The sequence below is a fragment of the Coffea arabica genome, chromosome 3c (assembly GCF_036785885.1).
Source record: "Coffea arabica cultivar ET-39 chromosome 3c, Coffea Arabica ET-39 HiFi, whole genome shotgun sequence".
NCBI classification, from domain to species: domain Eukaryota; kingdom Viridiplantae; phylum Streptophyta; class Magnoliopsida; order Gentianales; family Rubiaceae; genus Coffea; species Coffea arabica.
Window position 1 is genome coordinate 4,639,174 of NC_092314.1, and position 18,065 is coordinate 4,657,238.

The 18,065-nt window shown below is 34.9% G+C and overlaps 2 protein-coding genes across 2 annotated transcripts; one reads left to right on the forward strand and one right to left on the reverse strand.

The window, feature by feature from the left end:
• Positions 1–5,964: 5,964 nt before the first annotated feature.
• Positions 5,965–8,510, forward strand: LOC140037581 (transcription factor MYB4-like). The gene is made up of 3 exons (XM_072081983.1): positions 5,965–6,250; positions 6,558–6,687; positions 7,458–8,510. Exons 1-3 carry the CDS (start codon positions 6,118–6,120, stop codon positions 8,041–8,043), a joined length of 849 nt encoding a protein of 282 aa, XP_071938084.1. The 5' UTR covers positions 5,965–6,117; the 3' UTR covers positions 8,044–8,510.
• A 6,010-nt stretch (positions 8,511–14,520) lies between these two features.
• LOC140037582 (malate dehydrogenase-like) lies at positions 14,521–17,646 on the reverse strand. Its single transcript, XM_072081984.1, has 7 exons — positions 17,449–17,646; positions 16,463–16,621; positions 16,174–16,349; positions 15,509–15,786; positions 15,254–15,389; positions 15,061–15,172; positions 14,521–14,846 (listed from the first exon to the last, which is right to left on the reverse strand). Exons 1-7 carry the CDS (start codon positions 17,489–17,491, stop codon positions 14,752–14,754), a joined length of 999 nt encoding a protein of 332 aa, XP_071938085.1. The 5' UTR covers positions 17,492–17,646; the 3' UTR covers positions 14,521–14,751.
• Between the last annotated feature and the right edge of the window lie 419 nt (positions 17,647–18,065).

Below are 18,065 nucleotides of genomic sequence, written 5' to 3' on the forward strand. Positions count from 1 at the left end.
GCGAAAGATTAGAAACGGTGATCCGATGATCCCTTTTAAGTTGGGATCATGTAAAACTATTGAAAATACTGACTTCTGAAAGAAGGAAATTGATCCAGGTGGAATGCCATTGCAACACCAAAAACCTACCCTTCCCTTTCATGGGGAAAATTTTCAAAGTTTCTAGGTAGGATATTCGCCCCATGTTTTAAAACTTTTTCTCAACAATAACCAGCACTTAAGCAAGAAATACATACCTCTCATTCCACAAGGGTTTCCCTTTTTTTTTTTTCTTTTGGTTTTAGTCTACTTCGCGAGCTTAAATGCTAGTAATTATTCTTAACTAATATTCATTATAACAGGTTCGTTCCTATTGACGAAATAAATGCATGAAGACATGTAGACGTGTTGTTTGGTACTCATTCATTGAGCAATATTAACAATTATTGTTGTCGTCAAACTTAAAAACCTTAAGAACAAACGATATCATAAAGTAGTCTAAACAGGTGTGAACCAGAAGGATCTGAGGAAGTATTCTCCAAGTCCAAGCAGTGCCGAAATCCAAGTGTTTTTCTTGGCAACATCTTTAGCAGTTTACAAAAGTCATAAAACATTTGACTCTTGTGGTACGGCGGGGTTACTTGCTTCCATGCTCGGACATCAAGAAATGGTACTTGAACTGATTCATCTATACGCATCTTTGGTTGCCGGAGATTTTGGCGTGCGGTTTTGAGACCTTGAGTTTTTGTTTTGCTCGAAGCTTTATGGATAATTGGATCCAGACTTAATGTAATGTATTAGCAAAAGCTAATTTAGAGGTCAAAAAGTACCAGCTGCTTTAGTACTGTACTCAAATAATTAATGTCGTCATTTTATAAGTACTTTCCGCCAGAATAGTGAAAAGGTAAGAAATGTTTTGTCTGGCTTAACTTTTTCTCGATTTTAAACTCCGCTTATAGTAATTGCTTTTATTTCAACTATTTACTGTGGCAAACGTGGGTTAACTTCTCAATTAAACTAATCGATCACCAACATGACGGAGTTCAAGTACTAATCTGGATGTGGTATTTTGTCTTTGGAAATAAAAAGCTACTCCTCAAATACGAGAGTGGTTCAATTTTTACTGTCTAAAATTTTCATCTCATATGAAAAAGAATTGAGAATGCAAAATTTGACGTTCTTTTGGAGCCGGTAAAGTAAGAAAGATCAAATTTTAGGGTCTGAAATGGCATTTATTTAATCTTTTCATTACAAGTCAAAAATTTTGCGATTTCAAAACTTCTCTACATGCAATGTACAGATTTTTGGCAGGCAATGAACTTGGATGGAAGTGATCCATCACATGCATTCACCGGATACAACATCTTCCAGTTCTGGTGCAGCAAATGGAATAAAACCTAATTAAGATGAACTCCGTGCAATGATATTCTGGGAAGAAAACTCATTTTCACCTTAACCCAAGTTCATGATTAGGCCGGATTTGACCAAGAATCAGAACAAAGTAAACGGGTTCTTCACCAAAAAAAAAAAAAAAAAAAACACACACACACACACACACACAAAAGTGTAATTAATTGACTGTCCTTTGTAGTGCAGTTTGGTCTTTAGCAACAAGATTGCGCGTGAATTCTTTCTCTTTCTGCAACAATAATTTCCACAGACAATTCCCCAAGAAAGTTGCAACTTGCACTCTTTTTTCTTTTTGGAAGAGGTGCAAGCGATCCCAAAAATGGCCAATTTTGGCTGGCCACATCCCATAAATAATTCTAGTACTATACTGATGAACATTTCTTCATGTAATGTGCAAAATTGACACCATTAGCATCAATTTAATCAAAAAGGTTGAGTGTAGTTAATTTCTGAAATCTCCACAGGGCTAACGTAATATTGCTAAAGTACTGGTACAAAGAAGAGAAATGTTGAAGATTTTGGATAATGTTAACGTTAATAGTGTTTGAATAGAGTATTATTTGAAATATTATTTGGCATAATTACTGTAATACTTTTTGTGATGTGATGTACGTGAGATAAAAAATAATTGAAAATATAAAAAGGTGAATTGGAAAATATATTTACGATGCAAGCGAAATATTATTTAGAATAATTTAGCAATCCAAACAACAACGGACCCAAATGTGTAATGTACAAAATATAAGATCAAATTTGTACAATATGTAAAGGAGGGTATACGTGAATCCATTTTGCCTGTTTAAAAATGGAATGGTATCATGATAGTCAATAACCTTAATTATTCAGACGTGAATTTCCATGAACCACACACACTACTGTCTAGCTAGTCCTATATGGTGTATGCATGTCTTCTGGAACCCTTCCAGCTATCACAAAGTCTGGTTGACGTTTCAAAAATCAGTCATCAGAAACAGCTATATGGTTGTGTATATAGAATAAAAGACAAAGAAAAAGGCAATTGGGAGGAAAAAAAAAAAAAGGACAAGGAAATAAGAATTTTCAAAGACATGAAACTCGTTAGTTACTACTACTGTCTACGAAGCACGTTGTTTGACTGTTCCTGACTTAGAATTCGTAAAACGCACGTGTAATAAATATTAAAAGGGCCACCACAAGAAAGTTTTTATAATAATGATGTTAATTAGGGGGCAATTAGAGGTAAAAAAAAAAAACTGTAATAATGGGGGAAAAAAATGAAAAGTGCCCTTTTAATTTTAGGGCAAGAAGTAGTTAGTAGAATTGGTTTTCCTATTGCTTTCATAGATTATCCCTAGGTGTTAAAGGTTTTTCACTTAAATGAGGACATATTAATTGTCTTAGGAGTGTGTGTGTGTGTGTTTTTTTTTTCCTTCTCATTCTTGCTTCTGTATTTAATTTCCTTATCATGTTTTTGTCAAGTGAATGATATCAACTGCCTACAATTCAACAGTCCAAGACAGCTATCACGTGCAGAAAATTTTTAATATAATGGTTTTTAGACAATTTAATAAAATTGTATGGCTGCTTTAATTGTCTGCAAATGGTTAATTTATGTTAAGAAACCAACTGTATATTTGTCACAAATCATGGAAGAACGACAATGTGCATTTCTAGAGCTACACACATTTCTAATTGCAGCCCAATTTTGAAAGATTTTCCAACCTCATCAAGTTGCTCTGGTAAACAAATCTTTATAGAGATTAACGAGAAGAAAAAAAAAATGGGGAAATTAAATGTATAACTTGTGGTACATTGAAACTTCTAGCATGGTAAACTTGTTGGTTTTTCTTACAAAGTGTAGGAGTTGATTGTAATTCGTTGTATTAATCCCAGAAACGTAATTTAAATATAATCTTTTTTTTAATTAAAAAAAAACCTTCTAGTAGAGTAAACTTCAAAAATTGCATTAGCTGAGCAAATCAGAACATTCAAAGTTTTGAGGCTTAAGATCGAACATTAAGAAAACAGCATTTATTAAAAGGAGCCACCGCACAAAATTTCTGGTGTACAGTTAGACTTTGTTTGAATTGCATTTTTCTAGACTTTTTGTAGTAGAAAATTACCGTAACGATTTGATATATGTGAGGTAAAAAGATGATTGAAAAATATGTCTATGAAAAACATAACAATTTTTTTTTTTTTTTGAAAAATTGTAATCCAAAATACACCCTTAAATTATTACTAGCTAGAGGTGGGATCGATAGGTGACTACAAATTAAAGAAATGCAAAAGGTCAATTTGTGTTGTTCTAAATTGACTGGCTCATTTTACTAGTTACAACGAATGAAAACAATTGAATAGACCTACCAAATATATGAAAAAGCTCGATGACTTTTTTTTCCCTTTTAAATTTGTGTTTATGGTCAATTTGTCTATCGTAGGTTTCTTAACGAGAGTTTCTTCTCTTCTGAGGTTTTCTCCTCTTCTCTGGTGAAGGTTTCTTCCTCTCTTAGGGATCTCTAGTAAGCGATTTTATAATTCGTCTGTTTTTATAATTAGTAATTAGTCTGTTTCTTGCATTATTAGTCTGTTAAGATGAGAGTTTCTAACTTTTTCCGATTTAATTATCGGATCTGAGCACCTTGTCAGATCTCACCTTAACATTTGGAATTGAATCAATTTATTATCAGATTTGAGAGGAAGCAATCAGTATGGTTAGGAGCATCTTAGATGATATTCGGCTTACAAATATTGTGTTAGCCCCTTAGGGCGCGGTCCAGACGGAAGACGCCTCGTGATATATTGTATGTTAGTATAATATTTCTATGGATTTGCTATTCGGCTTGCAAGTATTGTGTTAGCCCTTTAGGGCGCGGTCCAGATGGAAGACGCCTCGTGATATATTATTGTATGTTAGTATATTATTTCTATGGATTTGCTATTTTGTTAGATCTGTAGTATCAAGTAGTGTTTGTTTTGTACTTGTCGCCATCGGTGGTGCGCATGATGTTTTTTATCCAAAAAAAAAAAAAAGAAGGATGAAAAAATACAAATGAAACGGTGCGGACTTTTATAAGATCTAATGGTGTCGTCATTCGTTGACGGTCATTGGTCACCTCACCCCACTCTTGTATCAAGGACCCATTTTATAAGGTGCATGTGATGGTCTTCTTCAATCTTCAGGCTTGTGGCCCGCCCACTTATTGTTTTTTTTTTTTCCCAAAAAAACAACGCTTTCTTTTCTATTTAGACCAAATTACCCAGGCAGTCATTGAAATTTTTGAATAGTAAAAATTTGGCCGCTCAACTATTAATAATATATTTTTATTCATTAAATTATAAAAAGTGTAAACCTTTTGCCATTCCATTTCATTCTATTGATAACTCTACTGAATTTAATGGTCTGCACAATCCATAAGACATACTATTAGTAGTTACATTCGACAGTAAAATCAAATATAATGGTCCAAAATTTATGCTTTTAATGGGGTCGGTGGATAAAAACATACTATTAATAGTTAAGTTGTCAAAACTCGACTATTCCAAAAAGTCAGTGGCTACCCAGATAATTTGTTTCTTCTGTTTAAAAGCTTCGTCAACCTCAATTTACTTGTACCAGCCAATACACAGTACTGGGTTTGTTTGGATAGAGAATTATTAGCCAAAATTTATTTGCTTATATTATCATTACAATTTCCAACACACCTTTTTATCTTCCCAATTACCTTTTTATCTCACATACATCACATTACAAAAAGTGCTACAGTAAAAATATCTCAAAATTTACAATCCAAACAGAGCCACTTATTTTGTAGAAAAGGGAGCAAATATACGAAACCCTTGAATTAGTTAATTCTGTAAGAAGATATTTTGGAAAATATGTTGAATCATTCTTGTTTCATATGTTCAATTCAAAAAATATATATATATAAAAGGAAGAGCTAAATTCATACGCTGCACCTTAAAATCTCGTCTCGTACAAGTTTCAATGCTAATAGTACAAGTTATTAATGCATTAGAGACGTGAATTTAGAATCAAGGGATGTAAATTTGGGGGTGTATGTCACCTCGCGCACACCACATAAAATTTAAGTACTATGTATTCTTCTACTAAACTTTTTAAGTAATAGACTTTCATTGTGTTTAGATTGTAATTTTTCGGAGTTTTTGTAGAAAATGTGCTGTAGTGATTTTTTATATATATGAAGTAAAAGTGATTGAGAAATGTGTTCATGGAAAATATAGAGATTTTTTGGTGGAAAATTCCTTTCCAAAGCAAGGGTTTAGCTAAAATCAACCGTTTATCATCAAACAAATTAAACTCTATGGATTCAGCGAATTAAGACTTAGCACGAGTAAATCACCATCATATTTAGAATGAAGTGATAAATGTAAAGAGATTGACCTTAAGTTTCCTAACTATTCAAGTGGAGTTCACAAAGTGCACACATTAGGAGAGAAAAGATGGATCCAATTTCGCGGAAGTCACAGGTAAAGACTTTTCCAGCGTAGATGCTTTTGTTGGACTCTCTCGCTGGTCTCATAATATGTGGAATATTTTCACGATAAATACCCAACTTTCCCCCCTTAAGCTCTGAGACTACTACATTTGCACGGGACAGAGAGAGAGAGAGAGAGAGAGAGAGACTGAGACGGCAGCTGCATTACTATATTGAAAAGCAGAGAAAGAAAGAATTCCAGTATCCCCTCCTCCTGATTCATCAATAGAAGTATATAAAAGTTTCAGAGATGGTGAGGGCTCCATGCTGTGAAAAAATGGGACTCAAGAAAGGGCCATGGACTCCAGAAGAAGACCAGGTTCTGGTCTCCCACATTCAGAAAAATGGCCATGGAAATTGGAGGGCTCTTCCAAAACAAGCTGGTAAACACAAATTTCCTGTAGATTCTTCTTCTGTTTCTTGTTGTATTCTTCCACTCACAGCATCAATATAGAAAGAAGTGGAATGCAAGAACGTGTAAAAACACATCAATCCTCAGTGTTCATTCAACCCTTGTTGATCCTGGCACAGTGTGTAGATTAATTGATGAATTTTCCCAGTTGAAGACGTAAAAATGCGAGTAGAACTTCAAAGGATTTAAACTTTCTTGGGAACAGATTATTGTTTTTGGGAGATGTATTCATATTAAACGCTGATATAGCTAATTTGTTCCAACTGATTCTTCTATAGGGCTCTTAAGATGTGGGAAGAGTTGCAGACTTCGTTGGACAAACTACTTGAGGCCAGATATAAAGAGGGGGAATTTCAGCAAGGAGGAAGAAGACACTATCATCAAGTTACATGAAACGCTTGGGAACAGGTGTGAAGAGTTAACACCTAGTCAAATATTTTTCACTTTTTGTGTCCCTATGGTGCAAATTATTGCATTCAACACCGGAATGGAAAGCAATGGATTGAATTCCACTTTTCTGTCATTTCCAGCAGTCATCCAGTGTACTGTGTACATGCATTTTATTTCTTTCACATGCATCACAACACATTATCTGATTAATCATAAATAGACAAATACATGTGGATTAACAGGAGAAAGCACCAACAACACCTCCTTCCATTGTACCAAGTCATGATGAATATTTGAGGCTGATTGAGATAGCCAAGCATTGCTGAAGGTTACAAAATAGAGGTCATTGGTAACTATTGTTAAATCAATAATTAATTAGTCTTGTAATCAGAGCTAGCTCGCAGCTTCACGTTTTGGTTTAACCCTGTATTTGATTTAAAGAGGAGACTTAAAAAATTCAGCAAAAGTTTTGAGATAGAAAGATTCCCTTCCCATGTAATAAATGGTAATGGACTTGTATTGTACTCACATAGGATCTAGTAAAATGAATATGAATTTATAAACAAATCCAAACTGTGTATGGTATACGATAATAAATGAATGGCTCCTATCTTCTTAGGATTTTGTGTCCTTTTTTTTAAATTATTTTTTTTTGTGCCTTAGAATTTTGTGTCTTAATAATCAAAGCTTGTGGCTCGAGCTTTTTGGTTGTCATCTAGCACATAAACAAAGAACAGTTGCAGAGCTCGTGCAAATATCTTATGTACAATTCTTTGTCCTATTTTCAGATGGTCTGCAATTGCAGCTAGACTCCCGGGCAGAACAGACAATGAAATAAAAAATGTCTGGCATACCCACTTGAAGAAAAGGCTCAAAAATCATCAGGCTACTTCTCAGGACATCAAGAAACAGTCTACCCAAGTTCAAAGATCAGATCCCAGAACTCCAGTGAAAATTGATGATCAGCCTGATGAATCCAATTTCACTGATGATCATCATCACCAAGATGGAAAAGTTACTACCAGCCTCGGATGTGCCCCGGTGTCACCACAACATTCCTCTAGTGAACTCTCAACAGTGACAGAGAACGATTCGGCGGCCATCAAGCAAGAAAAAATGGACTCGCCAGAGTATTTTCCTCAAATTGATGAAAGCTTTTGGTCAGAGGAATTCCCAGTAGACAATGCAAATGTGCAATCAGGAATTCATGATGGCCTGGCCACTAATGACATGCAATTTCAATTTCCATTATCTCCTGTGGCTGCTAGTGATGAAGATGTCAATGCCTACATTTCAAATTTTGATGATGGCATGGACTTTTGGTACGATCTATTCATTAGAGCTGGGGAATTACCTGATTTACCAGAGTTTTAAGTAAGAGGGCTCTTCTGGTTGTGTAGCATATTTTTAGATTGAGAAGTTGGAATTCTTTTTATCTAGCTGACGTTTTTGACCATTAACATGGGTGGGGGGCACAAACAACAAATTCCTAGGTGGGACAATGTTGTTGTATCAGGACTCCTCCATACCACTGAATCTTGATCCAATTAGGAAACTGTACGTGAGCAGCCATGGGAAAAGCCAAAGTGGGAGAAAGAAATAAAGACCCTGAATTAGGAATTTTAGTTTGTACACATTTAAATTGCAGGACTTAGGTTACGTCAACTTAAAGGGGTGTTGAGAAAAAAAAAAGAGTCTTGACAAATCTGTTTTACCATATTGGATCCTCATTTGGCTTTCTCAGCTGAGTGCTATGATCACATGAATGTTGTAGAACTTTTGTAATTTTATAGTCATTATGACTATGATGATGATGATGATGATGGAAAATACTTTATTAATTACCCAGCATTTTATTTGATTTGCAAATAATCCCAGTTCTTTTTTTTTTTGTTTCTATTTTTGAATTGTGGAAAAGCTAAATTCATTTATTAAGAGGCTAATTAAGCTAATCAAAAATTGGAATTTAGGGATTAACAATTGTCCAAAGACATATCCCCCCCCCCCCAACGCAATTCATGCAGACCAACATGCATGGCCACCTCCTCATGGAACTTTATATATGCCAAGAGAAAAGAACAAAGCACAAAAGGCAATTAATTAATCGACTTTAAAGACCACGTACCACCACCACCTTTTGGAAAATTCAATCTGCAGCTTGAGGGCCTTAGCCAGGTTAGTGACTAATCATTGTTTTTAATTAAATCAATGTTAAACAACATTTATATGTCATACAAATTAATCTTATATATTATCTCATTAGTTTTGAAGGTTATCTTGTCCTACCACAGCATCTCTTGTCAAAGTGACCCCAAACAAGATTCCTTTGATGTGTTACCCAACCTAAAATAATCAAATCATGCCGTTCTTTTTGTTTCAGTTGTTAAAATCTAAGTGATGATAAGCAAGAAAACCATATACAAAAACCATTTGCTGGCTTCAAACTATCCTTTCGTTGCCTGGAGATGCTCTGATACTGGGAATCTATAGATGAACATTATCCCATGCCAACTTTTCTGTCTCGTGTTATAGCTCTTTCCTTTGTCATTTGAACACGAATAAAGCAATAAAATTCCAAAAAAAATGGACCAACAGATATATATTCCCTTGGCTAGCAGGTCGTAGGAGATGGGGTGACAAGGCAAGTATACACACCTGCAACTTGAGGGGTGCTGCATAATTTTTACACGTCGCATTCAATTTCATGTGCTGGCAAAATGAACATATATATATATACACACATATATATAGAGAGAGAGAGAGAGTCAAATACCTAATATTTAACTTCTTCAATCATAAAATACAATTTTTTTGAACTTAAAATTTAACCCCTTTTAGTATACAAAAACTTTGAATAACCTCTTAAACAAGTAAATAAAACAAAAGGGCATTAATTAATAGGTATAACTGTTATCAATCACTAGGATAAAGTTTCAAAAGGGCATTTAATAGGTAGGATTCTAGTAGCATTACGTACACTGTAGCTTCAAAAATAACAGATAAATATAAAACTTTCTCAATCATTGCTTTGCATCGATTAGATTTGCAGACTGTAACATTCATATTTTCCTAACAGTTAATTGCATCATCAAGTCTTTTTATCTTTTTTTCTGAAAATACTAAGAAGGCAATCGATTTAGCACGCCTCTCTTAGCATAATAAAGGTTTTCTTTGCTATTCCAAGATCGTTGTCAATATTCATTAGCATTTTTTTTTTAGTATTCCTTGTCCCCTGATTTTGTTGTCTAGTGTAGCTAGCCGACGCTATCAATTCCAGGGCTTTTTTCTTGAAAACTTTTAAGCTATGAGGTTCAAAAATACTGTGAATATTCTGTCTCCTCCCCTGTGCATGAGGTGGGATAAATAACCAAAAATTTGTGAAAATTCTGCAGGGTTACTAGATATTCTTTACCTTAGTGGAAGGGTCCTTCTACAAAGGGCCAGAACCAATTTTGCACTGTAGAAATTATGAGGTGAAAAAGGAGCAGAACTGAAAGAAAATTTATCTTAGCAGCCTAGCACACAAAAGATTGAAGACTAAAAGAAAAATTTTTCTTAGCAGCCTAGCACACAAAAGATTGACGAATATTCTTTACTTGTATATCCTCGATTCCTCGTGTTGTCATTAGACTAATGCCACGAATTTTTATCTACTTACTGCAAACTCGTATCAGTCTAAAAGAAGAAAAGTAAAAAAGCAATTCACTGGATATGATCCTAAATTTTCTTACTTGAACTCGTCTTCTCTAATTAACTGGTCATTATTGTTTGCTTTCCTATTCATCAAGTTGTTCTATTGGTTCTGATATTTTCCTAGTCCTTTTTGCGTGCAAGTTCCTCAATTTTTTGCCATCAAATTTCGACATGGTCATCGGCCTTCTGGCTCTCATTTAATACCCCTCTCTCTCTATCATTGATTTAGCAAAACGAACCATAAAAGTGAACATTTAAGTCATTGACTACTAGCATGCATTGTTTGATCGGATAGAAGAAGAAGAAAGAAAGAAAAGTATGCGGGCGACCAAACCGTTTTAAGTTTGAGGATGAAAGAATTGGAAGTGGAGATCATTAATGGGTGTGTTTAGACAGTGGATTATTTACATAAATTTATTTATTTATATTATAAATATATTTTTCAATCACTTTTTTTTTCACATACGTCATATAAAAAAATACTACAATATTTTTTTCAAAGAAAAAGTGCTACAGTATTTTTTTAAAAAAATATATCTTCTGGTCCATTTGTCAATCAATAACGTTTATTTAAAGAAAAACAAAAAAAGAAAAAATAGAATCACCAAGGTAGAGGTGGCAATATGGATAAATGGTTCATAATTGGTTTTGACTTAATGGATGGTGGATGAAATTTATCCAATCCATTTAAATCCATTTAATAAATGGATCTAAATGGATTAAATAAAAACCAATTATCCATTTATAATCCATTTAAATATTTTGGTTACTTTTTTTTTTTGTATTACCATTTCTTGTAATATGAAGATACTTTTTTATGTACTCGTAAATTTTAGGTGTAGTTGGATGAGAAAGATGGCAAAATACTTAGATTTTTCATTTAAGAATTTAGGTAGTATTTTGGTCTAATTTAAGAATAATTGGTCTAATTTGGTTAAAGTAATTTATAAATAAAATTTTCAAATGTTATTTAACCTATATCATAAATATAATTTTTAATTTTTTTTATCTCATACACGTCATGTCACAAAAAATTTATAATATTCTTTCAAATACAGCTCGTCATTGGAAACTTTTCTGGGTTTAAATTAAAGAAACAGTTAGGGAACCCAGCTAGGAATAGGAGGGAAGGTTATGGTGGGGGACCAAAACCGGGGGGAGGGGGGGCCCAAATTGAATTCGTTGATGCAGTCCACCGCATGATTGGGGAGCATGGAGGACTACACTGTCATATATTTCTTGCTTGCAAGTTTTGATCATGATTGGCTACTTTTATTTGGTTTTTAAATAAATGGATATATGTGGTTTTTGTGGATAATCCATATAAATCCATTTAATTTAATGGTTTTACTTTGGTCAACCATTTAAAACCAATACCATAAATGGATAATCCAAATCCATTTAATTATGGATTATATGGATGGCTAAATGGATTTCAATCCAAATTGCCACCTCTACACCAAGGTACAAGTCCCTAACAATTTCTTAAATCACACATCAAATTACTCACATAATCGAGTTATGCTCAGTACTAATGAAAGCATAAAAGAGTTTGAGTTCCAGTAGCATTTGAAACAAAAATTTGTCATTGGCGCTATCTAACAGGCTTATAATTCATTGAATTTGAGTTTGAATCATGACTTTAGAATCATGATGTTATACACTGTTTGCGAGAAAATTTGGGTAGTAAACTCACATCTTTGTCATGTCTCCTTCATTGTGGAACAAGTTCTTTGAACAAAATCATTTTTGGCTCAAAATGCTAACGTCCAACAAAAATATTAATTAGTCAATAGTTCGAAGTCCTGCAAACAAAACTCAAAAAGCTACTTCACCATTAGTAGTCAATAGTACAAAGTTTTACAAAACCATCATATTGATATTTAGTCAGTTTGTCAATTTCAATCAAAGAAAACATCCCTCTCATCGAGAGCTATTGCTACAAGGGCTCCTCTGACGGCATCAAAAAAGAGGGACCAGGGGCAGGAATGGTTGAACGGTTGCATGAGCAATCGTTCCTGAAGATTATGTGCATTTTGCACACGACGTAACTTTATTTGTACATGATATAATTTACTTTTAACAATATGTAATTCTAGAACAAAATTTTGTAAATCCCACGCATATTATTAAAAATGAGATACAAGATAAGATCTGGACCGTATAATTTTTTTTGGCCAAATCTTACCCGTGAACGGTTAGAAACGGTTGCTTCCTGCAACCATTCGTGCCCCTCCTCCAAAAGGAGGAGAGCAACAAATGCGAACGTCAGCAATTATGGCACAGTACAGTACTTTGGACCTAATCTCATCAGGCTTCGATTGTGGATAAACTATGTACTCTTTGCAATTCTCGTTTACTCTTGCAACTAAATTTTTTATTTTTTTAATAGCTTAAAGAGACTAAAATCTAAAGATATGTCTGAAAGTAACTTTAGCTGATTCTATCTTTCTCGATAATTACTTGCCGTAATCAACTTTTATGTGCAATAACCCGATGTTAAAAGAGCTACAAATGCTATAACTAGCCTAAAAAAGCTTGGCTATGCATACATCCGGATTAATTAAACACCCAGCACATGTAGAAATGCACAAGAGCGTCCCACAAGAAAAAATGCTTTTGCCATCTTCAAATCAGAATCTTGGAAAAGTCAAACGAGCTAATGTTGAACATCCGAGAACTGCCTAAGTCAACCAACCTAATCTTGGATATCTGAATAAGCGTTTACTAGCCAACAATCTTTTGATGCCCTCAAATCAATCAAAACTAAGTCACCAAGTCAATCTTCATTCACGATCATCTTTGCTTGAACAATTCAAGAAAGCAACTGTGTGTTTTATGTCTTCTTCTTTGCTGTTCCATTTGATATCTCAGTTCTCATGGTTTTTCTTGTCCCTTGAGTTTCATCTTAACACAAAAAATTACTAATCTACTCGTGGAATTCAGCTCATATATATAGACGTTCTTGAAGTTGGGGTGGTACATCACCACTCTTTCATGAAAGACTTTGACGCTTGGGACAATCCTTAAAAATAGGTTATTATATCAAAATCGAATATTAATGTCTTATTAGTCTCGTTTTCATCTCCCATGGTGTAGACTTGTTCTTCTTCTTCTTTTTTTTTTTGGTCTTGGCGGGCTAATTAGACTTAGTATGCACTAGTCAAGCCCATCATAAATGTTGGATTTTGAAGCATTTTTGGCAATTAATGCAGAAGATCATTGCGCCATTTATGTCTGCTGCATGAAACTTGTAAACAAGATAGCCGTAACTTATGTATAAGTTGCATGGTGGGTTCTCGACAACATTTTGCAGATGATATTATTGAGATGTTGATATGTGCAAGAAGCTTTGAAAATTTGTATGGCTGACAAAGAAACTCGAAAGCTTTTGAGAAACAACTCGTTCCAAAACTAAGACGCATTTAGAAAAAAAAAAAAAAAAAAAGTAATGCATTTAGCTTAATTTAACTGCATATCTATCTATTGTATCACGTTGGAGTCATTAGAGGTCCAAACTACTCTTAAGTTATGGATGGATTAGTGGGTTAGTAAATCATAATGGGAGAAGGTAATGAAAATTCAAAGGACCGTGCTTGGCAATCTTATCGCCCTCAATTCGAAAGAAGATGCCTTTTGGAAGGTGAGAATCCGAGTTTCCAAGTGACCAGAAGCTGACGTCGTTCCTGTTGTGGACAGTTGGGTTAATTGTTAAGATTGGGCTGGGCTGCTGTTAGGCTTTTGCAGAGAATGTACGCGAAGGAATACTACTATTGTCTAGTTGGGAAGTTTAGGATAGAAAAGAACAGAAGTGTTAAGTCACGAAGAAAGAAAGAAAGAAAAGAAAAGAAAAAGGCAGAAGATATTTTAACGCTGTTTAAGAGTTTATATAAGAAAAAGAAATAGGATGTGCTTTGAACATACACATGCTAATGAAAATTCCTTCAATATACATTTGAGGATAAATTAGATACTTTGAAAATTTTTGTTAGATTTTCTCAACTTGGTTTTCCCCGGCCCGGGAGGAAAACGTCATAAACTATAGCAGAGCAGCACCAGGCCAGCCATATCCAAACCATCTAGCTTCCTTTCTTCTCCCTGCTAATTGATTAACAACTTGCAACGAAAAATTGAAAAGCTTTAAAATCACCCCACAAATAAACTCCTAATGAAAAATGAACCTTGTCTAAGATTTCAACAACTCTCTTCTGAGACGAAGTACATGACAGAGGAACTTTCACAAAAATTAAAAGACAGCGTATCACGAGTAAGCAGATGCATTACTCGTTCCTCAAGATTGAAGAATGGCATTATTCAAAACTGTAGCTACTTCTACGAGAACCCCAGGACAGCCAAGCTATCACATCCCTATGTATCTAATGGGCAAATTTATGACAAACATGAATATGCCAAATCTTTTTCCTCAGAGAGCTCTGCAGCCGTCGCATCCATCTTCTTCCTTGAGAACTCATCAATTGAACGTCCTGGCACATGGACAGCAATGCCAGATCTTAGTGCCATTAAGAAAGCAGCGAAAATGAAAGAAAGGCCAGACCAGAACAACTGATTAAACTTATTGACTAATCAAAATTATAAGTAGTCGCCAGTCACGAGTACTTCATGTACAAACTATTAACATCTGATGCTATAAGAAGTCATTTCAAACAAAAGCCATAGAGCAAAGATCTCCATGCTCACCTTGAACAATGGACCATTCTCCATTCTTACAGGTTACTGGGAAGGAATATATAAGCCCAGCAGGCACATTGTAGGAGCCATCAGAGTATACACCCATAGAAACCCATGTGCCCTAGAATGCAGCATAAACCGTGAATGAGAGCAGAATAGGTATTCTATGCATATTGTTCAAAGTATGCACGCTAAGATTTACCTCAGGAGTTCCAAGGACCCAATCACGGATGTGGTCACAAGCAGCACTAGCAGCAGAGAGTGCACTCGAGAGCTTCCTAGCCTTGATAATTGCAGCACCACGCTGTTGGACTGTGGTTATGAACTCTCCATTCAACCTAAAATTTCAGATAACATATCTTCATTAAAACCATGTGAAATGTGAAACCAAAAGTTGGCAATGAATGGAGAGCTTAGAAAACCTAAGAAGCAAATTGCAAAAACTTGAACTTTTTACCAGGCATCATCAGCTACAAGCTGACGAACAGGCTTTTCTCCAGCTGATGTTTTAACAGTTGCGTGGTTGACATCAGGATACTGTGTTGAGGAGTGATTTCCCCAGATAATGGCATTTTTAACATCACTAACTTGAACACCCAATCTTTCTGAGATTTGACCAAGGGCCCTGTTGTGGTCCAATCTTGTCAAACAAGTAATGTTTTTTGCAGGAATTGATGGTGCAAACTCCTTCAGGATCAATGCATTCGTGTTGGCAGGGTTAGCAACAACCAAAACCTGGAAGAAAAAATCAGCAGAAGACCATTTAAGTTATGATATCTAAAGAGACAGAAATACAACCGGAAATCCAAATTCTTTAGACCATTTTCATCATACATCAACCTGATTTGCATCAAGTTAACTAACTGCCCCCATTCAAAAAAGTTCAGGAGGACAGAAAAGTTTGAAAAACTAACCAACTGACATGATCATATCTAGTTGAAATGATAAACAAGTTTTTCCAAACAAGTCAAACAGGAAAAAGGAAGTATGTAACAAGCCCCAACAATCTAAGTGAATCTTAGGAAAGGAACCAAAAATGCCTTTCCACAACAAAACAAAAGCTGAAACCAACATCAACGGATGGCAACCAGAAATCTACAAGTTATTAAAAATGCTAAGCACCTTGCAGTTAGGGGCAGCATGCTGCTCAAGAGCAGAAGCTTGAGACTTGTAGATAGAAACGTTCTTTGTCATCACATCTTTTCTTTCCATTCCTTCTTTCCTTGGGAATCCGCCAACCATGACAGCAACACTGACACCAGCGCATGCCTCAGCAACATCAGTTGTAGCAACAACCCCTAGTCAAAGAAAATTATAATTATGCTTATGAATCCATTTTTCACTTTGTCGGAGTATTAACTAATGTTAGCTTTCATATAGGAACAACAATTAAGATGGCCAGATGACAAACCTTTTAATAAAGGAAAAGCAGCATCAACCAGCTCCATTTTAACTCCATTGAGTGCCTCAGCAGCAGGTGGAATATCAAGCATGTGAAGGATCACTGGCTGATCAGGTCCCAACATCACTCCTCTGGCAATCATGGGTACAAGAGCATATCCAATTTGGCCTGAAATAAACCAGCATGCTTCAGATCAGTATATTTCATAATTCACGAAATTATCCGCTCTTTTTGAATAATAGAATTTTATATTCAAAAGAGCCTGTCCTCCCCACTCCACCACCCCGAAAAAACAACCACCAACCCCAACCCCATATCCTTTTTCAGATTCTTTTCCTAAAACTGGTTACCAAAAAAGAATCTGAGCAAACAGGGAAGGTATGCAATGAAGATACACAAGAAAAATCAGGAAGATCAACAAAATAATCATTCAACTACTATTATACTAACATCAAATGAAACAAAAACATATCAATACCTGCAAAAAAGGAAATTTCCTACGGTTTCAAAACTTGTTTTCCAAAAACCATAGACACGTTGTTTCCAATATCCTTTTCCATTATATACGAAAGTATACAATAAAGGTTTAATCTTCTTCGAAAAACATGCCTTGCAAACCGAACTAAATCATTTCAACTACTATTAAAACTAATAAACAAATGAAAGCTAAGAAATTGCTCGAATCTTTACCTCTTACACCATACTTTTATTTCTGGAACACAAAAAGTTTACTTTTTTACTTCAACATTAAAACCTAGCTAAATCCTGCGATTAATCATCGAAATGATTCATGATTATCTATAACTCCCACACACCAGTCACGTTCAGTTTAGCAGGCTGATCCGACAATCAAAATCAGACCGATGAACAAGCAGATCAATCAGAATCAGGCAATAATTAAAGATGTAGAAAACGAAAAATCAGATCTAGACAAACAGAAAAAAGAATAAAACAAACAGAGCTTTTTAATCGGGCTACGGGGGAGTGATTGTTACCTGCGGCGCCGGTGACGAGAACGCGAACGGGATCTTTAGCCATTTGATTCGTCGGTCTCGGGAAAAGCGGGATTGAATTTTGATCTGCAGAGGAGAGAGAGTAGAGAGCAGCGAGTGATGATAAGACGAGGAAGAAGGTTCGATTAAATACTGGTTCGATGGGGATCTAGAACGATGTCGTTTTAAGAAAGTCTACTTGGCTTATTCGATTATTGTCTTCCATTTTTATTTATCTTTTTGTTGGTTGCCATATTTTTTCTGGTGAATAATGAGAGAGAGTTGTATTGTACTATTGACTTTTTCGATGGAAGGCGTGGACGGTTGCGCAAACTGAGGAGTGTGCTGCTAATTACTTTTGCCGTCTTCTTCTTTTTCCTAATTTTTTATTTTATATAAAGTATAAACAGAAAATTTTTAATTAAGTTGCATTAATTGCAAGAAATAGAGCATTTAACGTGCCGAATATTTGGTGCTCAGGCAAGTTTGGATAGAATATATTAAACGAACTATAATTATTGTTCGAATTCAATTCATTTATTTGTATAAATATTCGCGTTCAAAGTTGAATTTGTGTTTGGAGATAATTTAATTATGTTTTAATAAATAATATATTATCT

Coding starts and splice junctions, on each gene's coding strand:
- LOC140037581 (XM_072081983.1), top strand. CDS start 6,118: ATGGTGAGGGCTCCATGCTGTGAAAAAATGGGACTCAAGAAAGGGCCA. Junction 6,251..6,557: donor GGCTCTTCCAAAACAAGCTG/GTAAACACAAAT, acceptor ATTCTTCTATAG/GGCTCTTAAGATGTGGGAAG. Junction 6,688..7,457: donor CATGAAACGCTTGGGAACAG/GTGTGAAGAGTT, acceptor TCCTATTTTCAG/ATGGTCTGCAATTGCAGCTA.
- LOC140037582 (XM_072081984.1), bottom strand. CDS start 17,491: ATGGCTAAAGATCCCGTTCGCGTTCTCGTCACCGGCGCCGCAG. Junction 16,622..17,448: donor TCTCGTCACCGGCGCCGCAG/GTAACAATCACT, acceptor GGTTTATTTCAG/GCCAAATTGGATATGCTCTT. Junction 16,350..16,462: donor TGCTTTTCCTTTATTAAAAG/GTTTGTCATCTG, acceptor TTCTTTGACTAG/GGGTTGTTGCTACAACTGAT.